The following is a 26,373-nucleotide window of genomic DNA, read 5'->3' as shown; positions in this document are numbered from 1 at the left end:
TTTAAAATGAAATGACGGCTGTGTGAGTCTGTTTGTGTGTGCGTGCGTGCGTGCATGTACACGCCCATGTTTAGACTCTTTGTGAGGACAGAAAATTGGCATGACACTATACTTGTGGGGACCAACAGTCACTTATGGGGACAAAATCCCCGTCCCCACGAGTTTGAAGACATTTTAGAGGCTCAAAATGTCATCTTAGTATCAGGGTTACAATTAGATTATGCTTAGGTTTAGGCATTCATTTTGATGGTTAGGGTTAAGGTATGAGGCCAGGGAAAGCATTATGTCAATTAGATGTCCTCAATAAGATATATAAATGTTTGAACTCTTCATGTACAAGAAATACATCCAGGTATGCATAACTTCATGCTCTTTTTTTTTTTTTTTTTTTTTAAATATTACTCCAAACCTGTTTCTCATTTGATTTTGTGAACAGTGGTGCAAAGTAAGTGCTGCACACTGATAACATAACAAAATGGTGTCTGTACTGCCAGATAATTACATTTCTCTGAAACAAATATGGGTAAAATGCCAGTAGGTAACAGTAAAATGTAATGCGTGTGAAAACTTGGGGTGAAAAAAAGACCTCAATCTGACTGCGTCAAAGAAAATAAATGCAATCCCTTAGCCTCCTAAAACAAACCTATGGTATCAATTTCAAAATAGTATGTTCTCAAGTTATCGCATCGCATTCACAAGATTTTCAGAAAACTTGACCTCTGACCTTGAAGTCGAGATCACTGAGATCTTTAGTAAATACACCAACGGTACCAATTTGTAACTCCTATGTCGCCTCATTCTCAAGTTATCCTATTTACATAATTGGGAGTTCACATAAGTTAAGCTCCTTTGTTGAGTATATGCAACTTCACGGCTTGTGCTTTGTCTGTAAAGTTAAAATAGTTTCTTCCTCTACTACTGATTATTCAGGCATTTCTCATCTTCTTCCACAGGAGATCACTTCCACAGAGATATTTCTCTCTCATCTGTTAAGGTTTTCACTGAGCCAGCCCCCCATTGGATTGCATGTCTATCATGGGCAAAGCACATTTCTCAAGCTGTGGGTTATAGTCAACCCACCCATCTCTGCCAGAGAATGAAGTCGTCATCGAAAACATACAGCCGCATCTTACTTCAGAAGAAAAACGCTATTATTGTTCATTGTTTAACTCAGTGTCGAGATGAAAAATCTTGCACCGAGGCCCTGAGACATAGCAGTGGCTAATTGTGTCATGGCTGCTGCCATTTGCTGCTGTTTCGGCACAATGAATTATTAATTTAAAAAATGCTAATGTCTCTGCTCTGGCTCAGTTGAGAGTTATGAACCTTGGATTAGTCTGAAATTTTCTTCCCGTCCTCCATTAGTTTTTCAGAAAGTCCCACAGAGTCAAGGCTCAGACTTTGCTTCAGACCATAAATAAATGTCAGGTCTTTCCCATGAGAGTGACACGTCATGTGACTTTAATTTGCATCTTCGGATTCTGTCACCACACACTGCACACTCCCGTGTCTGTAGGGGATTGTTTCAGGACAATTCCTTGTTAAGATCTGAAATGCAGTTTTCTTAATCGGGAAGGACTCGTGCAAACAGCAGGCTCTGTGTTCTACCCATCAAAATTGGCAACACGAGATAGGTTTGTGTGATCCCTGAGGAGTACACCGGCCAAGGGTTCAAGACTGCACTGGAGCAGTTCTGCGACACAGGCCTGTCACGTCTCGTGCTTGTAGACAAGTATCAGTTCAGCTGCCTGACAGTGCACTGGAGGACAGCCCGGCTCTTTGTAGGATAGATTTGTGAGTGAATAAAGTACAGTTCACCCCACGCATTGTGCGGATCTAGAGAGATGCCCTCTCTTCAGAGAGAAATCTGCAGTTCCAAGCCTATTTTAGGAAACGCCTCATGAGCAATAGAAGTTGCAAGAGTGCAGTCTCTTTGCTCCTCTTTAATGTTGTATGTTAATTCTTATAGTATATCACTGAACGTCATAAATCTTCCCACAATCCTGTTACAATAACAAATTACTCTGACTTAATGTTTGAATTAATTGGAAGGGCTTTGCCTATGGTATTATTTTGAGATGCACTCTAAAAAGGGGTTCTGACGCCCCCCAAACAACAGCCCAGCAAAGCTTTATTCTCTTCATTGTCATTCCTACAATAATGACTGAGCTGTATAATCCCCTCCTCTCTGTTTCCCCAACTCTCTGCGGAGGACTACGGGGAAATCAAAGCTGCAGCCCTCGCTAAGGCTTTCCAGAATACCTCCAGTCACCCACTATTACTGCAGCTTGCTGACAAGCTGGCCTTCGTGTGCGTGAAGCCAAACATGTTCAATACAAAAAAAAAAAAAAAAAAGACAGAATGTGGAGTGCTCAAAAGGGCCACGGTCATGGATACAGCATATGAAACAATATGAAATTGGAACTTGCTCTTTGTTCTCAGACACTCCCAGACAACTATAACAACTGCCATCCATCACAAAACACAATCTCACCGAGCCCAAGTAAACAGGTATAAATAAGACAAGAGCATTTTCATCCTGCATTCCCATTGCAGTTGGCGTGATTAAGTGCCCGACTACTCCTCAGCTCTAGGCTTTGGCCATGTGCTCGTCGGGCTTATGAATGAGTGCTGTACAAAATGTGGAGTGGGAGAACACCTTATCATTAAACATTCACTGAAGAACAATCCAATAAAAGCAGGTCACTGAGGCTGATGAGCGCCTGCCTTCCTATCTGAGCCCGGGTGTAATCACATCTGAATGAAACCATCCATTCTGATTACACAACAGCAGACCAATTAAACACCGCCATGTTGCTACTCCTCTCTCATTAGCCATGGAGTGTGTATAAGAATAATCCCCCATCGCCGACTGGGCCAATCTCTCCCCACACGCTCACTCAAACTTCTATCAAACCAGTGCAAAGCAATCTTCCGGGAGCATGGCTTATTTATTTATAGCGCCTGAACCAAGTTTGGTGGCTTTTCCATTATAAATGATAATGAAACCTACCAAGCCATGTAACACACAAAATTTAAAACAACCCGACTCACTTGTGTCATGGTGTGGCATATTAACAGGGTGAGAGATGTAAGTGACTGTAAGTCTGCTGTGTGTTGTCAGCAGAGTGCTGTTTTGGCAGTTGTAGCGATTTTACAGTAAATAGCTTTAAGCTGCGATACAAAAGGAAACTCAAGGCCAAGATGAATCGAGTGAGTGACGGAGAAATTTATGGTAGCTGTCACAGCAATTTGAATCTGGCTGCTGGTTGGTTGCTAAGAATATTTGCACTGAGATAGTATATCCATATCATGGGAACAACATTAGAAGCAGTAGCATGAAAAAAGTTTTTTATAAGACACAGAAGATGTGCATAGTGAAACTTAGTATGGAATCGCAAATAGGCTTATAAAGATTTTATTTATACATTTTATATACAAAGATTTTATTGTTTCAAATGTAATTTAAAATTTTTATGTTTAATGTTAAAAATCATCATTTAAAATCCGTTCTGTAGATCTTATATTTAGAATTTCTCATCTTATATCTCAATTGCACCACTGCTATGAGCATCTTGATTGCCTTTACTTGAATTTGTAAATACATCTGACCTATACAGTATTTTAGATTGTGGACAGTTTGAATACATAAATTGTGAAATAAAGCATCTAACTGAGTACCTAATTTGTATTTCCAAAACTCAAAATAATTAATCAAAAGTCAAAGAGATAACGAATTACGCTCAAACCAATAAATGTTACTTTTTTTTTTCTTTTTTCTTTTAAAAATACTAGCACGCTTGTTTAACCTAACACAAAAGGTGTTTTGTGCATAAATGCTAAGACAAGGTCTTGTTAGCATGTTGCTAGGTGGCTGCCAAGCTACCTGGTGGCGTCATAACACATCATGCTTAATTTAGATTTTGTGGATATAAATTAGTTGTTATTATACTGAATTTAAAATGATACAAAACCTCATAAAAGCACCATAAGAGCATGAACAGAAAAAAATAAAATGGGCCATATTATCCCGTTGCAATGTGGTTGCTAGGCAATGCGACGATATTGTAACATAATTCCACTTTTGTTGATATAAATGAGATGATACTGCCATGAATTAAAATGATGGGATGAGTTCATGTGTGTAGGCGCATAAACGCAAAAAACTAAGTCTTATTTGGCCATTGCTAGGGGATTTCCAGGCAACCTGATGGCATCATAATATATAATTAAAGACTTAAGTTTTGTGGATATAGATTAGATGTTATTTTCCTGACATACAAATACAAGTAACCACTGGTGTTACCCCTCAGCCTCGAAGTACGTGCGCCTATAGTATAAATTTGAAAATCCCAGGTGATTTTCAGAAAAGCTGACTTTTGACCTTGAGGTCAACATTCAAACAGCGAGACTCAGTTGTTTCGAACACCTCTGAAATTTTTAATAGATGCACCTATGGTATAAAATCTAAAATCGCTGTACTCAAAAACTTGAATACACCGCCTGCCTGCCCCGCTGGGTGATTATAATACCACATCAGCCTTTTACGGCTGAGGGGTAAAAATGATATGATGCTTTCATAAGGTCCTATAGAGGAAGCGTACATGTTAAATAGAGGTATTTTTAGCGTACTGCTAAGTGGTTGCTAGGCAGCACGTTGACATCATACTACGTGATATAGATAAGAACCGTCAGGTGCCTAAGGTATAATTTTGTGTCACATTTGCTTGCTCAATTCCTGATCATGTGGGAGGAGTCTGCAGACATAGAAACACAGCTAAAAAGGCTTTTTGTGTTATATGATTGTGTGTATTCATTTTAAAATCAAATATAAGTTTCTTCGTTTTTGTATTGGTAAATTGTTCTTTTTAGATTTAGTTACCCTCTTTAACCAATTGGACTATTTTATACATATCAACCTTCCCTAAAAGCATTTCAGCACTTTGCTCTAATTATTCATTCAATTAAATCAATGCTTGAATCTTAAACTGTTTGCTGATGGATTTATTCATAGGCTTAAAAAGTATTTTATTATTCTCTCAGCACACATACCAATCCATTTCTAAAATGTAATGTAGATTTAGTCCTGCAATGTGGGGTGAGAGGTCATGAAGCTTTTCACTGATTTACACAGACTACCATAAATTTTATTGCTAAAAAGTGAGCAGCAGCAAGAATTCAGTCACAAGTATTATAAGTCAGTATCAAGTTTGTGTGCAGCTCCCAGCAAAGCTGCAAGATCCAAACTGTGCTGGCAGAGATGCTTAATGCTTGAATTTCGAACCACATTTTACACATAAGCATATTAACAGTTTTGGGACACTTAACGAACGGAAGATTCTGGGACTTGTGGCCAAATTCACAAGCAAGAATTGCAAGCAGAAGGCTGCTGCCATTTGAGACTTTTCCAACTACATCAAAACACCAATTTGGTGAGATGGGATTATTTGGCTCTCAAGCCTTGTCCTCCATTTCTACTGCTTTGCTTCTTTGCTTTTACAGGGCTGAGGTATATGAAAAAAATCAAATTATGATAACCAAAAAATCTGTTCACATCCGTTTCAGACACAGGAAGAAGACAATAACCCTGATAATGTCCAAAGAAAGTCTTGCAGCTAAAAACTCAATTCAGATGTTTTAAGTGAAATTAATATTTGGTGATAGTAAAAAAAAAAAAAAAAAAAAAAGAAAAAAAAAAAGAAGAAGTCCAAAATAGAAAATTAAGGATAAACGCTTTGATTTATCCAAATTCATACAGAACACATAAAAGTTTCATATAACCCATTTTCTGGGATGATTTACACACCGAGTGTGAAACAAACCTCATATACACACACACACACACACGTCTCTGCTTTGCAAGCACATACTGAAGTACACATATCCTGGGACTGTACAAAGACAAAGACTGGCACACATCTTCAGGCTGTGGCCCTCTGAATTTACTTCAGATTTGTAATGGGACATTTAGAGCAGAAGAGAAGCAGCCTGGGAGTGCAGACAGCAGAGAGTATAAGGAAAGAACAGACAGCCTGGAAAATTGGTATCAAAAACACGGGACAGGCTCTGCCACAATTTTTCAACTTTTCTAGACTCTGTTAGGTTCTTGATACACCGCACTACAGAGGCAGGGGGAGAGACTGTTTGGATCCCATAGCGAGACATCCCTAAAGAGAGAAACTGCAGATAAGGAGTGTGTTTACCAGCAAGAGAAGCCCATCTACTCTCTGCATGCAAGCCATATTCCCTCAGCTTTGTTCACAGCAAATGATGGACTCACATTACAGTTTTAAATCAACCCACAACTTAACTCTGTCAGGAGAAACAAACCTATAAATCTCCAGCTATCGAAGTTCACACAGCCAGCAACTATCAACAGAAGAGTGTGACCTTGGACTGGACATAAAAATCTCATTACTTCCTCCACACTGCAATATCAAGAAACACCAATAACAGCCCTACCTCAGTTCCTCACTTACCCTGGCTAGCCTCATGATCCTTGGTTATTCATTTTCCTCACTCAAACTGAAAGACTTATGTAGGACAGTGTCTTCACCAAAGTATTTTCTGGAGCAATAAGACGATTTCCCCAAAAGGCACAAGCTTTTCTTTAAATTAGATAAGTATCAGGCAGATGCATCAACCTAAACAGATAAAAACAATAATAACAGATTTTTAAAAGCAGGTGGACATACCTGACCATTCTGGAGGCGTCACATTCAGATCTGAAAAACAAATGAGACACACGGTTTTAATGGTTTTTGTTAAACAGGTAGAAACAGGGATGCTGCAGTGCTTCAGTAGGACAGCAAAAGACAAGTGAAGTTACATAAAATGGCTCACTAACCACCAGGCTTTGATTCAGCAACTGCATTATTGCAGTAAAGTGCAGCTATCTGACACTGACAGGTGCTACACTTTTAAACAGATCAATCTGGTCTCCTGAGAAGTGGACACAATTTATATTCTAGATACAACTTTGGTGTGACATTTACAAAATATTCCACTGAATGTGTCAAAAATGTGTCTACTGAATCCAGTATCTTGTCCTTGAAGACAAAAAAAAAAAATAAAAATAAAAATAAAAAAAAAAACACCAAAAAAAACCCAAAAACCCCAACCTTTTTATACTTTGGTGTTTAGATAGGCATGAAACTTTCATGATGGCCTGTGTAATAGAATAGACGACTCGTGGACAAGAAATGTGAAACTACAACTATTCTGGTTGTAACAGCCACAGTGCTGTAAAATACACAAATAAATAATCCAATTAAATACAAAATGCAGTAGTCACATGTTGATTCATTTAAGGGAATATGGATCAAAAAGGGAAAAAAGGGATGAAAAGCACACATCGTGGCTACAGTGGACACTTTCCATTGCTTGTAAGGCTCTTTATATGTTAGAACTTCTCTGTGGCTGGCTGACTGACCGAAAACAGCATAAGCAAGGGTGGCCCACATGTTAAAAAGTATGTGGTACAACCACATACTATAGTGAAAATAGTCATCTATGTCCACTGTGAGCGACCATCTTTGAACAGAGGCGGGGGTTTACGACACCAACTGCCTGCCATCTATAATCCAGTTTTGAGTTCCCTCCCCAGATGCCTTAACGCCCACTCACATCCTGGGCCATCTGACCTCAGGAAATCGCATGATAAGGTGGGGTCAGGTTTCACAATGAGCTCACCCAAAACCCTGGCTGATTGGGACCCACACCCGCTTTCACACCTTGGCTCATGTGATTAGAGGATCATCAGGGGGTCCTTTTGTCCCTCTTTGGGGGGGATACTCCCACTGGGTTTAAATATTTGACCTTAGAACTGAAGAAGCTTCTCGGATGAGAGGTGAAACGTCTTCAAGCAACTTAAAGAAGTCCAGACGCTTTTCTTTGCAAGCTCCTTTGCCTACGATGACCTGGATGACTGAGAACCTTCACAGACACTATAGTGAAAGCATAGTGGATCTCTCATGAGAGCCTTCCCATGAGCGGCTGGCCTACCAAAATCTCTACAAGAGCACATGAACGACTCATCCATGAGGCCACAATAGAACTGGAGCCCTCACTTGCCTAAGTTAAGTTCAGTGTTCATGATTCAACAATAAGAAAGAGACAGGACCAGAATGACATATCTGGCAGAAAACAAATAAACAAACCAAAAAACCCCCACAAAGTCTTGTCTCAGATTTCCCAAAAAAAAAAAAAAAAAAAAAAAAAAAAAACATCTTCATGATGACTTGGAAGGTTTCATTTGAAGTAAAACTAACAGCATAAAATGAACATCATACCAACAATGGAACATGGTGGTGATGGTCTCCTGGAACCATGGCTTTTCCTCTCTAGCAGAAAATCTTGGAGAATCTCCAACGAGCATGTCATGTCCAAAAGCTCAGGCTTACTTGTGTTATGACAATGTCCCAAACACACCAGCAAGTTCACATCTGATTGACCATGAAGAAAAAGAAGGTTTTGGATTGGTCTACTCAAAGTCGATGGACTAATGAACCATAAACAACCACACAAAGAAGAGTGTGGGCCGATATCCTTCCACAGTGATGTGAAAGACTTATTGCCAGTTGTTCCAAATGCTTGATTGCAGTTCTAGCTGCAAGCTTGGTCGGTCATACCTATGAACCTTTGACCCTGCCATTTCATAGGTTCTTTTAGAAATTGCCTTTAGTAAATAGCATTTTAAAAGCAAGTACAGTGCTATTCACACTACAGAAATAAAATGTAGTCTCTACTGTTAACCAAACCAAACAATGAGGGATTCATTTGTGAATAGACGGTATAGTTACTGGTACTGTACATACAAAGGCTTTTCTTAGAAGGGTTGTGCTGTTCATCCTTATTGTTGATGATTCTCTGCATAGTTCTTCATTGGTGATTGTTGTCCTCCTCATCATTCCAAGTCATTTTACTTGTTTGCTTGCCTGGGTGTTGGCCATGTACCATTCCTCTCATTTCAAATATCTATAGCTCACCTAAACATCTCCTTAAGACTGTCAGCAATTTTTCAGCAACGGCATCCAAAAATCTTAATTATTTCCATAAAGCACAGAAGAAACCTGATACCGTCTGCATTTTCATTAACGCAAATCCCATTTGGACTGTGGAAATAGGCTGAGGTAAGAATACAGCGGAGTCAATATAATGCAATGGTGGGATGAGATTCATTGACACACATTCTCCAGTCCAGATACAATTACTGGAGAAATTGATTGCTGTGTATACAATGCATCAGTGAAAAAAATGATCAGACAAAAACCATGCTTCACAAATCTTTGACTAAATGATATTTCCATCTTTTAAACAACTTCCCACTTTCTAACCCACCATCCTCAGAGGCGGCCACAGCACACAAGAAGTGGTCAGTACCCTGGACAGCTCCTCCAGCCTACAGATTGAATATGACTTCTACTACTACTACTACTATTACTGTTACTACATTTGCAGAAATCCTGACTTGTGTGGTGAGGCATTCATTTTTATGGTCTTTCCTGCAAAACTGTCACCCTTGTACAGAAGACAAATGGACAGTCTGCTGCATCTTATACAGCTCCATGTATCATCAGTCATTTGTATTCATATGGAGCCTGACTTTCTGCCCCTGAGTCACTAACTTGTTGGCTATGAAAGGGCACTGGCAAAAAGGCTGCAAATGCAAGTGCTCATACAATTCTTAATTTAATATGGGAAACTGACAAGAAGCAGCTGCTCATTTACAAATCCAGCTGTTACAGAGCAACTAAAATTAGCATTCACAGAGTCATGTTTCTGATCACTTGGTGAATTTCATGTCTAAAAATCCAGTGCGTGCATCTCTATTGATCCCTTAAGGAAATATTTCCCTCTTTAACCGATGCTCACCATCCCCAGCAGTCAGTGCTCAGTGGGTTTTAGAATTGCCTGCAACAGCTGAAAAAACACATACGAGCTGTTAGAACGATTAAAAATGATCAAGTTACCTAAACAGTAAGCAGAAACTCACCATAAAGTTCTGTAACGGTTACAGTGACATGATAGAAGCACCAATTAAAGCCATTTTAAGGCTGTAAGTGACAGGTGCATCCATTTAAAGACATTCTTTTGCCTTAATTAGTCACAGCAGAGACAGGCAGAAAGAAGGTGAGAAAGAAAGCATGAAGTACACATCCTGCTGGCTAGGAATCAAACTGAGGACATGCTGCTGCTGCTGATATTTTCAGCAATGTACAATGAACTGTAAAAACTCTGATGGCTGCTTTACTGCGATTTGCAGGACCTGCCTCTTTGACTGAGTCATTAGAACTCAATCAGGAATTGTACCAACTAGATTTGAGCCAAATTAGATTTCCGAAATGGCTACGGAAAACAGCGAGTTGAGAAAAAGCGCCTTCAGAATGTAGGGTTATATGAGAAAAGAATATTAATGGATTATTAATTCACTCAGGTTCTCAAAGCTAATTTGGGTGGTAATGGAAATAAAAATGAAATCCACTTTTTATTGCCTTATTTAAGTGGAAACTATTATCTTAATGATGACAAATACATGAATGAAAGCAAGAATCCAAGTTGAGCTGTTTTTCTTCTGCATTGCGCTGAAACACCAGGCACTTTCAGGTGCATTCCCAAAGCCTTTTAAATAATGCATGAAATGCCAAATCCCATTGGAAGTATCATTCCACAGGAAGGCCTACTCAAGCTGTGAGGGTGGTTTCTCCAATAGCGGCCTGCAGAGAAGTGAAATCTCAAGTGGTAGAATTAAGATTTCCACCCCACAACCAGTATTACATTTACTGCCATCTCAGTGGCTTCCACTTGCCCTTTACCTCACTGCATGTGTACGGTACATATTTAAGCCCTTTTTTTTCTCCTTTGGATCAGATACAGAGTCTGTTGCTGTGAGGACAGTCTGTTTCCTGTTGTGAGAGAGGAAATGATCAGGGAGGGCAGAGCGAGTGCAAAGAACGCTGACTCAGAGTTTATCAATCTGCGTTTCTGCAAGAGTAAGTGCAACTGGACACGGCTGCAGAAATGCATTAGTCTGCTCATTTAATCATATCTCCCTGCTTAGCATCAAATAAACTGGAACATCATCTACTGTGCAACACACAGACAAACACATCTTGCTTCCAACAAATTCCTGTTTTTACACTGTGTATGGCTTATTGTAGGTAAAACATTTTCTTCGCTTTCAGATACGTTACCATGTATTATTAAAGCGTGGCCACATTTTCCTAAAGCTGTTTTACTTTCCTCACCTCTTTCAGGAAAGGCCTGTCCCAATGTAATTAGAAACCCATTATTTGTTTTTCACTGTAAAATATTCAGTAGGGTTAGGCCTCGAAGAAATAGCTTCTAGCACTTCATCACTTTTAATGTGGCAAAAATAAATTAAAAAAAATAGCACTGGGCAATAAAGAAAAACATGTGCACCCATTTCCTTCCACTTATTTAGAAAATATCAGAAGCTACTGTAGTTATTATTATTTATTTTTTTTAAGGCATTTGATTGATGACATTGCAAATAAGACTACTGCACTGGAGACCATATTTAATACTGCATGCAAACAGTGCTGTACCACATATTTCTACTGCAATTCTCTTACTGTACTTTGTGTTCTATCGGCCTCAACATTTAAAATAAATAAATAAATACAAATCAGGACACACAGACCCATCTTCACCTCTGACCTCTTCACCTCGCACTTGACAAGGCTAACAGCAGGAATGCCATTATGAACGTCGCAGTCCTTGACTGAACTGGATAGACCAAAGTTATTTCCAAAGTTACCTAAACAGTTAGTGGCTTTACTGAATAATATACTGTGGAATTCAGCAACAAGCGCGGCAGTTATGAAATGCTTTAAGCTTCTGCGATCAAACTCCTTCAAGCCGTGATGAAAAATAATAAATCAAATCCAGAGTTGCACTCAATTTTCAAAACTTTCTACTGAAAGCAGAACAGGCCTTGTTGCAATTTCGTGGCTCTTGCCTCCATTCAGAACAATGCCATCAAATGATCAATGACTTGAACCTGCGGTCGGCTATAACAGCTCACTCACGCTGACAGGTCCCTCAGAGGAGGAACACCAAAGCTAGACGCTCTTGTGTACCTTTTCACATTTATTGTCAATATTTTATAAGATGTTTCCTTTTCAAAGAACACTGCAGTCAAGATGCATCATTTTAATGTTTGATGTAGATTTTACACTTGCTTCTCTGGTAAGATGCTTGTTTGTGTGTCTTTATTACTACTTCCCATTTTTTTTTCCCCCAGTCAAGTACATAAATTAAGGCCATTCATCAAGTCTTAGGCTCCTCAGTGCAATACACACTTCTTGTGTCCATATTACTGAGACCTAAATGATCTGTATTAATCAGCAGCTAATTAAAAGCACAAATGTGTCTTGCTAAGCAGATCTAATGAGTCCTCTCTGTAGTGGTTTGTTTCTCATGGTGCTGTCAAATTATGTATCTCTGAGGAGTTACTGGTGCATGACCCCCACAGGCTGTCAGCTCCTGCATAAAAGGAAAGTGGCAATTCTTCACAAACACACATTCGTACACACATACACACTTGTACAAGAAAACTGCACAAAGCCCCATTCTTCTTTTGCCCACTTTAAGTTCTCATCATCTACACTGGAGTACCAGTCAGAGTTTTCCCATCTGTGCTTAAGACTGTTTTTTTTTAGCTGCCCAAAAGGTTCAAGACACTCTTTGTAATTTTTTTTGTTTTCACAATGAGCAAAAAGATTTTCAGTGGGTTCTTTCAGGTAGTTTTTCTTTTCCAAGCAGCATTACTCTTGAAATATGTGCAGCATATGGTTTGACATCACCTTGCTAATTTAAGCAGTCTTCCTTGAATGTTGGTCAAGAATCAATAAGGCCTCACAGATATGCAAGTTGTCCATTTCATGTACAATAATGTTGCTGAGTGAAACTGGTTGTACAGAAGGTGATGCACTTTCACAGACAAGTCTGTCGCCTCCATTAAAACTATGACCGCGGCGATTAGCTAGCGAACAAAAGCAATCACAAGGAAGTGGTTTGTAAACTGGTTTGAGAAATTAAAGTTTATTCCCCTAGTGGTTGTGGACATCACTGACCCGTCTGTAGACCTGTGTTAACTAAGACTTCGCAAATCATTTTCTGAGCAACTGCCATCAACCTCTAGCAACCAATTGCAACCAGCTGTGGAATATTCACTTTTACTTTATGACAGGAGGTTGTCAGATGGTCGCAGATCATTTTCTAGCCCTATGAGACCGGGGCCTTATTCCTACATAGTTACCATGATTGTCAGACAGCCAAGTTAATCCCACCTGGTTAGTTAAATATCTGTAAAACATCAGAAGTAGTAAATAGGAGAGCAGTTTTCTGACTCTATAAACCGGCAGTCCCCAACCCCCAGGCCACGGACCGGTACCGGTCCGTGAGTCGTTTGGTACCGGGCCACGAGAGTTGAGGCTCGGCTGTGAAATGTATGGTTTTCAGGGTTTTTAGTGTTATCGTTTTTATCGTTAACTCTGTTTTCCTGGGTCTTTTCATGTGTGTTATGATTAAATCTTTTTTTCGGTACCGGTACTGGTTTTATTTTGTTGCATTTATCCGCGACACTATAAAGGCCGGTCCGTGAAAATATTGTCGGGCATAAACCGGTCCGTGGTGCAAAGAAGGTTGGAGACCGCTGCTATAAACGCTTTCCTAATGACTTTAAGAATCGTTAGTCGTTAGCCAATGAGCATGCAGTTTAAAAAAAAAAAAAAAAAAAAAAAAAAAAAAAACCACACCTGCTTTTCACATTCTTTTTTTTTTGGCTGCGCTGGAAATGCTCAAAATGGGACTTCAAATACCAACAGGTGACATTAGTAGCTATGTCCATCTTTTATACTGTGTATGAGAAAAAACTACATATGGCATGACAAAAAACTCTGCTTAAGAAAGAAAAAGCTCAGTGATGTCCCCATTTCAGACACTCTGCTGGATGTTCCCTGTGCTCCTTAGCTTTGTGGACAAAGTGTCCAAATTTTGTTTTGCAAGACCACGGGACAGTTGAGCTCTGGTCCAGAGGAGTAAGCGGACATAGTTTATGTTTCTTCGCATGGTAAAATTTTAAACTACATTATTTCTGGATGCAGCAACACATTTCCACAACAGGAAAATGTCTATTTTTAATAAAGTCATACCTAAGGGCCCAAATAGCAGGGCCATTCAATATTAGTTCTTTGTCCATTTCATCCAGAGATGTGGATTCTCTGCCTCTTTAAAGGGAATTCCCAAATTCTTTGCAATCTGACTTTAGTACTATATTGTCAAACACTTTGAACCAACAATATTTCACTTTTTCGCAGAAGACGATCCCTCAGGGAGTCTCTTTTTATAACTAATCATGTAAATACTTTAATTAAACTAACAATGTTGTCCCTGATTGCTGGCATCAGATTCAAAATAGCTCTCTATGCAATGTTCAAAATAACATAATCAGCATGTTTACCAGACATGGATTAACAATCAGCGAGATTACAATAGCATCTAAATAATATTAGACTTTTGTTTCCAGACATTTAAAGCTCTTGAGCATGTTAAAAAGGCGCACTGGTTTTTTCCTCCCACTTTGAATCCAAGTGGTCTTAAACACCTGACCTAACAAAGTGAGCTGGATACAGGGGGATCTCACTCTTACTCATGCTGCATTCCTGAACATATTGCTCAGATTTGGGTGAGCCCTCAGAGTCTCTTGCAAAGTCTGAGGTTATAAAGAACAAGAGAAGAAGTGCACTCCATCTACAAGCATCTGAAATGCACATACCGCAAGCCAACACCTGAGTGGAAGCAATTGAACCTGTTAAACCAGCAAGTAACCATCAGCAAACTTAAATACACAAACCAGTTAAGTACTCGCAACAGAAAATTCAGCCCAGCCAGCTGTAACAAGGCCTGTGTTGACATCTATCCATGGTGACTAAGAAGAGTGTGTGTAAGCAGTAGCTCCTCATCTGTGTTTAACTGTTGACTCAGCCTCCACCTTGTCAGCTTTTCACGCACGCACACACACGCACACACACACACACACACACACACACCGCACTCCCACTTGGCAGAAAACTAGTGGCAGCATTTCAAACAGCTCTCCACAGGTACTATGCTACAAATTGCCTTCGATTCAGCTGCTGCATCAGCTGGTTTTGACAGCTGTGAGGCAGATAATTGGTTCAACTGAAGAAATAAAGAATGAACAGGCAACTATACTTTGGCCTTGTGGCCGCTACAAGTGTGCTGTTTCAGTGCTGATCACAGTTTGCAATAATAAAGAAAGCAAAAACATCAGGGAATAAACAGAGAAGAGAACATTTTATCATCTATAAATCTTCTTTAACACAAAACTGACAAAAATGAAAAAGATGAGACTCATTTAGTACATTTTGAGTAAACATAATATTGTAACTTTCTAGCAAAAAGCTGTTTTTGTCTCCATGAACAGTTTTGTTTGCTTTTTTCTGAAAATAACCAACTATGAGAACACAGAAAAAAATCTTGTCATTGTAATGTGCTACTTGTGAATCGTGAGCTCAGTGCTCCATTACATCATATGCAGTATGGTACTATAATACGCACAATATCTAATTGTGAGTTTCTTCCTTTGTCTGCCAAATCCTACTACAGCATCAGGGGCTGAGCAACCAAACCTGGCCAATAAGTACATCTTGGGCCCCTGAAGGTTCTCATAGGTATCAGATATTATGATGTCATGCAATCACACAGCAACATGTTAAAATAACCCGTTTTTAGGTTTTATAACACCTCAGGCAAGCACACTGTTCTTTTTTATTTCATCACAACAACATCTCATTTATTGCCACAAAACTTGAATTGCACATGATATATTATAACGTCATCACGTTGCCTAGCAACTGCCTAGCAATTGGCTAAAATGACCCATATATTTTTGCATTTCGGCACCTACAACACCATAAAAACAGCACTGTATCATTTTCATTTCACGGCCAACAGCAAGAATAGGCCAAACAATACTGTATCTGCAAAAGCTGTTCGGCGCTTTGAGAAAACAGCATGTGTTCTTTCTTTCCTACTCAGAGCAAGGTGAGACAATTGATATACCTCACTACTCATACACTACCATCAGCAGCGAGTTAGATTAAATTATTAAAAAGACACCCCCCCCCCAAAAAAAGAGAAAAACACATGAGAAGTTAGGTTTATATGACTAACACTTTAACCATACGTGTTTACTTAAGCTTCGATGTCCATCAACACACCTTAGTCAGATCTATTGGTTTATCCCTGAAGTTCCCGATCATAAATCATTTAAGCGCAATGCAAACAAGCCACACAACTTGACTTTCAGGCATCCTTGTTTTCACTCATTTCATTCACTGAATCGACGCTCAGTCACAATCCAATCATTGTGGTTTCTGAAACGCATGTCAAATGGCGCCATACTATCCTTATCTAGTCCACTGACATCATTACTCTCAAATCCCACAGGAATTGATATCAAGACTTTACTTGCAAGTTAAATCCAGCTGAGTTTGGTGATTTAAACATAAACGGTTTTTTGGTGAAGGCTTTACTTGTAACCCCATGAGGTAACAGTGTTCATTATGGCCATAATTATCCTATCTTATGAGACAACTAGCAAGAACAAAGGACACAAAACAACTGTAACAGTGTCGTGATAGGCCTGATTGGGGGAACCAGAGGTCAGCAGTGCCTGGCTTCCTTCCAGCAAGACTGCAGTCACACTGAGGAGGGACAGTCTATTACACCTAAAGGCAGCCTGCAGTTGATTTTGAGTGCAAGTTTCAAATTCTCTTTGGCCATTGCCTGAAATTTATAGGTGGGTCTGGATGCAAATCATCCCTGTGTAGACATTAATCTAGTAGGGGCATTTCATTAGAGGGGGCTTTGCTGGAGAATGGGAGCCCATGTGCTCGTAAATTTGGTTTGGCACACTGATTGTTCAGCAGATCACCGGGTAAATGAGTGGACACCACCAGCCACAAGAAGCAGCTTTCTCCATTATGCTATTCTTTCCAGCCATGTGGTCCCAAAACACATGCTAAAGCCGTTACAGTGGCATGGGGTGAACTATTTATGAACCTGCCAATTTCCAGTCGACAAGCTCAACAGAGGGGGCTTAGGAAGGGCAACTAAGTTGTTCTTAGGCAGCAAATTACAGCAAAGAAGCCAAGACATAACATCTGTAACCCACACAGAAAGCAATACAAAACCACAGATGACAGTGAACAACAGTACTGACCAAAATCAGCTACCTGAAAGGACATTTATCAAGTACTTGAGTATCTATTGATTCAATTGACGACACTAATTCCTATGAGTACTAACAGGCTTGGTTCCAAGCACTGGATCTGCAATATAATGAGATAAATTAAATAATAAAAAAACCAAAGCTTTAGAAATTGAAATGCAAGTTCCTTATTTAGGTATGAATCTCACGGAGCAACTCACAATAGCTTACCACAAAGATATGTAGCGGTATCACAACACAACGCACAAAACAATTTGTCTATCTAAACCAGGGGTGCCCAATCCCGGTCCTCGAGAGCTACCGTCCTGCAGCTTTTAGATGCATCCTTGTTCCCACACACCCGAATCAAATGAATGGCTTGTTATCAGGCCTTTGCCAAACATGATGGCATGCTGAAGAGGTAATCAAACCATTTGATTCAGCTGTGTTGGAGTAGGGATGCATCTAAAAGCTGCAGGATAGTAGCTCCCGGGAGCTACTATCCTACAGTCCCAATCCCGAGGACTGGGATTGGGCAGCCCTGATCTAAACAGAAAAGAGAACGGAAAAAGAGAAAAAGGAAGAATTGTTCACTTATTGCTGTATTATGGTGTTTTGTGGATTATTATTATTATTTAAGTTCAATAAATGTGTCACTTGAGTTATTTACCTCTCTCATTCATTGTTTCTTATGCTCACGTTACCGTGTTTGATAAGTGCAACCAAGAGGAGTCATAAAATAGTGACTCTGGTTAGTCAAACTGTCTGGGACTCCATTTTTTACAAGATAGGAATGGTTCAGATTTTGTTGTTGAACATTTATTAAAGAAAAGCCAAATCTCAAATGCATTTTAAAAAGAAAATGAAATATCCAACTGCTTTAACTGTCAAACATTTGCTCCAAAGCACAGTTTACCAGCTGCTGAATATATGAAATGACAGTAAATGAATCTATAAAACATATACTGAAAATGCACTGCCTGCCTAAAAATGTTCTTCTTGTTCTCACAGCCCTACAGAAACTATGCAGTCTGTGTCTTGGCAAGTAACCAAGCCTAGCACTGCACATCATCAGCAACTCAAGAGCTTTGCTGCTCATTCACCAGCATTCAGAAGTCTTGTTCGAGCACTGGTGTTTGAAATAATTTCTTGTGTTATTGATTAATAATTGATCACTCAAGAGCACATATGCTTCTTTATGCTCTTCATTTTCAAAGACTGCCTGGAATTAAAAAAAAAATAAAATTTATTAACAAAGTCTTCTCCCACAGTCGCTGAACTCAAATCTCTAACATGACTCGGAATTTTCCACTGTTGTTTCAGTGCATAATTACATCAGATTTCCAAACATAGAATAACCAAAACATCTACATTCAAATATCTCTTTAATACACTTTGGAAAACTAAAAACTCAAAGGCTGAGTGAAAAAAAAAAAAAAGAAGAAGAGTTTCAGAAATGACATATCAGCTGTTTGTCATCTACAGTTGAAGTTATCACACCAGCAATCACATCAGCATCACAAATTTTGTTTACACTCGGTTGGCTATCTGGGCCTGGGACAAAGTCTGAATGCTAAATGTGGCCTGGCAGACGCATCCACCAGCTCAGAGATAAGAAATGAAAGTAATAGCAAACAGTATTCTACCCCCAAACCCCAGAGGACCTATTCGGATCACAGTGGATCCACTCTGATTAAAACAGCAGCTTCTACTGCATCACGCATGGAAAAACATTTTTTCGCAAACACTGAAAAGGTTTCATTAAAGGTTTAATTTGTGGCTGTAATTGTTTTAATCGCTTCTGAGACTGACCTGGGACACGTGGCCGAAAAGCTGCCACAGTCTCAACATAACTGCACATGTAACCACTTATCATTAATGCGTGCAGCGAAAACTTGCAACGCTGTCTTGAAATACGTGTAACTTAATTCCACTGTGAGTACAAGGAATACAAGAAACTATAGAGGGCTGTTAAAAACAAACTCCATTAGGAAAGAAACTATATGGTCAGCATAAATACTGTTGAACTAAAGGGCTGACAAGGCAGGCAACCATAGAGCCAGAAGTAACATAATATGTATGTGACTGTTAACTCTCACCTGAATGCCACACACCGACACTGACTGGGAATAATTCCTATTCTGTTAGTCTTTCTAAGCCACTATGTAGTCACCCAGGTGGACAAGTTTATAAAATAACAGGGTCTGTGCAAACTGGGAAGATTTTTTTTATATATATACACCTTGGCAGTGGCTGTCCATCCTGAGAACCTGACTGACAACGTTACAAGAACCTTTTCTGTAGAGTTCACTGATAAATAGGTTGACTCTTCACCACAGGTTCCACTATCAGTTTCACATCATATTTCCTGCTCTCTCTGTGTTGTGTCCAAAAGAGGACAAAGAGAAAAAAATGTAAAAACAACACAGAGGGAAAACCCGTCTGTTTATAGCCAACCAGAGACACCAGTAAGCAAGGTAATGCGTCATTCAGTAGACTTTTTCCCCTTTTCTTTGACTTGTAGTCCCACAGCTGTTTTACAGTGGTTGTGTTTTTGTTTCTCTCTTCATGGCCCTCTTGAAGTGACTTACAGATGTCATCTTCAGCCAGCAACAATTGAACCTGCCAGCATAGCTCAGCGCTTCCCATATACAGTATGAACAAACATCACAGACTCTATTCAAGATCACTATCTAACAAGAAAAAGGCATGCTGGCTGCAGCAGACAATCAGGAACTAAAAACTATATTTTGACCTGTAATGAGAGCAAAATGAAGTAACACTAAATCCGCTACATATTGGTAGGGATGGGTATCCGGTGCCATAATGGTTCTGACATAAATGGTAGTAACCAGCGCACATTTCGGTGCTTTATTTCGGTGTTTTGTTTTTTTCCTGAGATGTCATACACTTTGGATTCTAGCCAATAATTTAACCTTTCCAAGGATAGTAGGTGGGCCCAGGTACGTACGTTCTCTTAGAGCAGAGCTACAGATTAAAAATGCCCAAGGCGAAGCGGTCAAAAGTCTGACTGTACTTCACAGCAAAAGATGCAAACTTAGCAGCCTGCAACAAGTGCTTCAAGCACATCTACTGCGGGTGTGGTAAATCTCCATTAGCGAGTTAGCGCGGATCGCCCCGTGCGTGGGGCTGGATGGTGCTTATCATTTTGCAGAAAAAAAAGAGACTGCTAAAAATAAAAACAAAAGAGGTTTTTGGACAAAGTTTGTGTTCTCCATTCTTTAAGCACCGATTCGAGCACTGTTTAAGCACCTGCACCGTATCAAAAGTACCGATTTGGCACCGGTATCGGATAAAACCTAAACGATACCCATCCCTACATATTGGTACATTTAGCAGGAAGAGTTAGAGGTAATGGCTTTAATCTCAAGAAAAGAAATGAGCAAAACAATGGCATAATGCATCACGTGACCATGCCCCCAACCCCCACCATGCTTTTTCCCCCCTTCCTAATAAAAATTTTAACACACAGCATGAGCTCAGCAGTTACTTTTCTAGTCTCACAGGAACATATATCTATATCCAACATCTTTCCACAGCATGGTGAATCACACCACATGTAAATTGGGGAAAAGACAACATTATAAATCCCAGTCAACTAATTACATCCAGTTTTCTGAAATTTTGCATTTAAAATATGCAATTGAGCCCTTATCTGGTTAAATATGTGTTAACTACACTTGTTTAAGAACAAATAACAACAAATCTAATATATTAAAGTCAACATTTTACACAGAGGGGATTCTGGAAATCTCTGGTTCACTCCATGAATAAAACCATTGCTAGGTTTTTACAGTGTTGGCTGTAAGTGTTCAGATTAATATTTTGGACTCACAGAAAATTACTATTAAATATTTTTAAGAAACTGACTTCATGCAGCTCTAATCATATAAATTCCATTCCCCAAGTACTTAAATCAACACGATTTTTCTGTGATGGAAGTTGCATGACATTTTATGCTTAAATAGGCAAATGAAGTGCCAGTTTTTCAAGTATCCATTCATTTGAATAACTGTCTAATACATAACACCTATAGTGACATTTTCTTCCAGTTAGTCTGAAACGTACAGAGACAAACTGTCAACATTTACCAGTGCATGACAAAAACATGTTGTTGCCTGTAATGCTTCGCAATCAATTTTAAAAAAGTAAAAACAATGATGCACATGGGGCTGGGTGGAGTTTTACAAAGGTAGTGATCATAATCTTAAAAAAGAAAAAGTTTATCTCTACCATTGAATTTCAGGCTTTGCCTTCCTGAGAAAGACAAAACTCAACGAAACCACTCGTTGTCTTCGTGACAAAAAAAAGGTGATCAGACAGTCATATTAAATTACTATAGAGAAATGTTTAAAAACGTTGCTTTTGGTTAAATAAAAGCAATTTTTTAAAAAAGGTATTAATTAGTGAGACTTAGATGTAGTCAGATTTTTGACATCTTCAAACAAAAACCAGGCAGACTGTTATTCTAAGTTAAAATAAGCATCTCTTGGAGTTTATATCCAGTATATAGTCATGAGTTGGTGCTCTAGTTAGTTCATGCTTAATATTCTCCTTTATTTCCAAGAAATAAAGGAGAATATCAGAGGGTCAATCTATTCCTCAAGAGGAGACTTTTCACACAGACAACTGGCCTAGTTTTGGGAATTACTTGTTTTTCTGGTAAGGTATTCGCTTTCCTTTTTACTGTACTTTTAATGCTAGTCACTTCCTCATTACGTAACCGGAATGACAACTACCACAGTAAGAGGAAAGAGGACATGCCTGACACAGCAAAGAAAGCTTTGTCTACATTCCCGGCATAATGTAAAAAAGAAAAAAAAAGGACAAAAGACTGCGTTGACATGGGGGTGGGGCGGGGGCATGCTTTGCCTCATCCGAAGGATGATTTTCAGGACAAAGAGCCAAAAGGTCTGACGTGCGTGTGTTTAAACAACATTATCATCTGCTGTTTGCAGATAATTTTGATATTCGGGCATGTGATGTTTGATTTGCACTGAAGTGTTTTAAAAGCTCATTGTGATCACAGGGGGCATCAGCATGCATGTTTCTGAGATAGGAGGCAGCTCCTCCTGAAGAAAGAAACGAGTGGAAATGTTGTGTGCCTAGAATGGGGGTAATCATACAAGTCTTACAGCTGCCTTTCATCGGCCAGTATTTGTTGTGACTCAATGACAAGCGCTGGGTGGTAAAAATAGAAAAGGAAACTGCAGATACAAGTAGCAAAATGAGCGCTCTCTGCGCTTAGATGTGTCAAAAGATGGGAATATTAGTACAATAATTGGTGACATATACAAAAAAAAACAAAAAAAAACAAAAACCAACCCATTACAAATTAGATGTTAGTTTTGCATGGCTAGGATTAATGTGCTAAACTAAAAGCCATCTAAATACTTTGTGTTAACAAGCATGTCAACATCCTAATTTTCTATAAACAAAGTACAGGTAAGGCTGACCGCAATCTTAATATTTTGCAGGTAAATTTTTGAAAAAGTAGATACCTTTTGGTAGATCTTTGATCAATTTAAAAACAAAAAAAAACAAAAACCAATATGCGTGTATACATACCATAACTGTGGCTCATCTAACCTACAGACAAGGACTGCTGTCTCTTGGCATGGGTAATACCAAAGCACCAAGTGGTATCAGCACATCTCCTAGCCTTACGAAAGCTGCTCACTCCTTATGGAGGTATGCACAGATATGGCGAAACAGGAGAACACTCCCAAAGTGGGAATTCCTCAGAGAAACAAGTTACTCAGTAGAAATATATGGGCCTATTTTTCTTGCCGACTGTTACCACTGTCCCTGACCTTGTAACACGGGGGGAAGCATGACTAGACAGTTTAATTTCCAAGCATATGCTATTTAAATCCCATCTTCTCTTTGCTAAAATGACCTTTGCAGATCTTAGAATTAGTCTTGCTTAAGGCATCTGCATTCCTTAAATTACTCACTGCACTTAAGTGGCATTTTTAATCCTGCATCCTCCATAAACCCCACTTTACATTATTAACAGCTGCCATATTTTATCAAGTTCACTGGGTTAATCAGGGGCTCCTCTGTAACCTTTGTGCCAGTCTACCACAACTGGACTCAAATAGTGTTCAGACACTGACAGTACAGAATGAGATGGTGACAGGCTTTTTCCCAGCGAAATCAGCTAGAATACCCACGTGAGATTTATAGATGGGGCTCACTAAAGGTCAGTGTTACAATGTCCCAATCTCATGAGTCTGGCTTTATCAGCTGGCAAAGACATACAGTCCATGAGTCATCAGTATTGATTTGCTGCCAGTGATCTTCATGACACTAACATGCCCCTGGAGATGAAGGTCAAGCACAATCACATGATCCTGCAGAGCGTCAAAACTGAGTTAAACGTCTGCAAGCATTTTGGAGATACAGCCAACAGGGAGTGAAATTCAACACAGAAATGGTACAGGGAGGGTAAGACAGACTGCTAATACAAATGCCCCACAACTATCCTACCTCCTCTGCTCTGCCTGGGGCTTAACCCTTTGGGTCTGTCATAAACTATTATTGCATAACAGATTCATCCAAAGTAGCATATGTGTGATGTTTCCCAAAGACTGCAACTACTGGTTTCTCATATCAAGGATATTTGGAGGATACGTGTTTGTCTACGCACATGAAACCCTCCTTCAAGTGATCTTTTAAAATGAGTTCAAACGATATTCTGCAAGTTTAAAACTCTAATTTTTAATCCAAAAGAACCAGAAAAGGGGGTTTTCTCAAGTGCACAGAACCATGATCATGTTTGTGTACAGCATGTTATCTGCACTAGATCTGCAGACCTCTGAGTGTGTAACTGACAATTGCTGTGCAATTTTTAAGATTTATCTGCTGTTTATTTGACCAACAGACACATAACGATGATGGCTAGTATGGTCACCAACCCATCAGCAACAGCGACGTTAATAAAAGGAGACCGTTGATTCCCAAAGCAGCAGCTCCGTGTAACTGTGTGCCATGAATGTGGCTCCGCGCACTTTGGCTCTCGTTTAGCATTAATTACTTCACTCACATTTAGAACTTTTTTAAAGACTAAATGAGCAAACGCAGCTCTACGGCATTAATTTAACTTTGACAGAAACAACATAAGATGCCGTTGTGACTTACTTTTCCTGCGTGGCGTGCTCCTTTATGGCTCCCAGCGTGGAGAGGCTGTTGCTGCCCTGCAGCAGCCTGCAGGTTGCCAGGTGCCGCTGGTACTGCTCCTTCAGACAGGCGTTCTCCGAGCATAAGTCGGACACTTGCTGCTCCAGTTCCTCTATCCTCCCCCTCTGCCTCTCCAGCAACTCCTGCTGCGTCTCGATTATTTTATTAAGCTCCTTCAAATATTCCGCAGCCCTAGTAGGGTTCTCCGTTGGGCTTTCCATGTCGCTCCAACTGCCGTTTTTCTCCTGCGTTCCCTGTCGTAGCGCAGAAGCCGGGGAGATGGTCCTCTATAGTCCAGGCTCGGGTTTAGGCGCAACAATTCAGTGCGTTGCGCCTTTTACGCCTTGTCATTGTTTTGTTTTGTTTTTTTTAACAAACAAAAAAACAAAAAAACGATGAGGGTGATAATAATCCGAATCAGAAATACTCCCGGCTACACGCGTTTCCAAGTCCCACTGCCACGAAACTAGAAACTACTCACATATCAAGGCTGGGAATGTCAAGCAGGCTTCAACATATCATTCACCCGCATGTGACAGACTTCACCGTGAGGATCCCGGCTGGCTCTCTAAAGTGTGCTCATTCCCCTGTTGGCAACGCGGTATGACATTTTCTATTAGGTCCCTCTCGCTCCATGCCGTTCCCGTGACTTTTCGTAAACAGACGCTTGGCTGACGGAGTGGGCGGGGTTTTCAAGTTTTATGAATCTACCGCTCGCAGGCAGCTGTAATTACTTTTGGCCTAATGCAGGGGGGTAAATGACTGTTGAGTTTGTCAGGAGCTTAATTTTTCCCACCCTTTTCCATTTCAGCGGATCTATTTCCTGTGCACGTCCTCTTCTCTTCTCCAGGCAGGCAGACAACACACGCATCGTCTGTTCTCTCCGACAAGGATTCATATTGCAAAGAGCCGCACGCATTTTGATCAATTTTTGATTAGGCAGAACTTTGTTGCGACTGTGTTTTGCGCTGTAACACAGTCTGGTAGACACAGAGTGCTGCTGTGTCTTCCCTGCAGAGTTGTTTACTATGCTGTTTGTGTATTGCCATTTTCTCCAGCAGGCTATATTCCCCTCTAATGATCGCGTTAGCAGCAGCATACATTAGTTTTTGAAACAGAAATGACTGATGTGTTCTGTGCATTTGGGACAGGGGGCTGTATATTAAACACGAGGTGTCCCAGAGAAGGCCAAGAGCAAACTGCAGCACCCGACTCTGATGACAGAGGTCGATGCTTAAGTTTCACCTCATTTGTTCGTCACATCCTGCTTTTAAAGCACAGACTTTTAGATGTCGATGTCTAAGAACTGATTCCTGTCCTATATATACTGCTCTAATGGCAGATGCTCATATTAAGCATGATCAAAGTTTCAAATAATGAGGGCAGATATCTGGAAGCTATCCCCAGGAACCAAAAGCTTGGGCTCTAGCCTACCTCGGAGTGTTTTTTTCCTACTGTTGGCTCCTTGTGGTGTTAATAAGTGTGGATATTGTTAATATGGTGTCTCAGGGCTCAGAAGAAAGTTGGGTTAAGGCACGAGGAAAGGGTAGATCAACTTGATGCACACAGATAATAAACTGATGCCCTGCAAGAAGATGAATAAAAATGACTTTCAACTGCAAATCAACAGTATGCAAAGCTACTGTAGAAGAGTCCAAGAATAAAATGGGAGTTGGAATTGAGCACAATGGGTACTCTGCAGGATGTGGTTTTACAAACACGTGTGTATAGGAACTGAGAGGAAGATGGCAGTTTGCTCTTGTAACCATTCCCCCATTGCTGGATTTTTTTTTTAAGAGAAAAAGAATCAAAGCAACATGCACACTCACACTTTAGTTGTCAGAAACTCTGCTGCTCCAACTCTCTCATAACTCCCTTCTCTCATTTTCTTTTGATCAATTTTTCAAAGC

General features: G+C 39.8%; 1 protein-coding gene across 3 annotated transcripts in view; it reads right to left on the bottom strand.

Annotated features, from left to right (window-relative positions):
- Positions 1–25,143, bottom strand: part of LOC101467973 (IQ motif and SEC7 domain-containing protein 1) — a 93,069-nt gene extending 67,926 nt beyond the window's left edge. The window contains exons 1-2 of one of the 3 annotated variants that reach the window (XM_004546170.5): positions 24,425–25,143; positions 6,696–6,725 (exon numbers count right to left, since the gene is read on the bottom strand). In XM_004546170.5, the coding sequence (XP_004546227.1) occupies positions 6,696–6,725; positions 24,425–24,684 (290 nt within the window). In that variant the 5' untranslated portion in view covers positions 24,685–25,143. Of the gene's footprint in view, positions 1–6,695; positions 6,726–17,491; positions 17,609–24,424 lie in introns of those variants that run through there. The other 2 variants (XM_004546163.3, XM_004546165.5) reach the window with 2 other exon arrangements.
- Positions 25,144–26,373: the final 1,230 nt, after the last annotated feature.

This window comes from Maylandia zebra, linkage group LG20 (genome assembly GCF_041146795.1).
Source record: "Maylandia zebra isolate NMK-2024a linkage group LG20, Mzebra_GT3a, whole genome shotgun sequence".
Lineage (NCBI taxonomy): Eukaryota > Metazoa > Chordata > Actinopteri > Cichliformes > Cichlidae > Maylandia > Maylandia zebra.
This window is presented reverse-complemented; position numbering and strand designations above follow the sequence as displayed.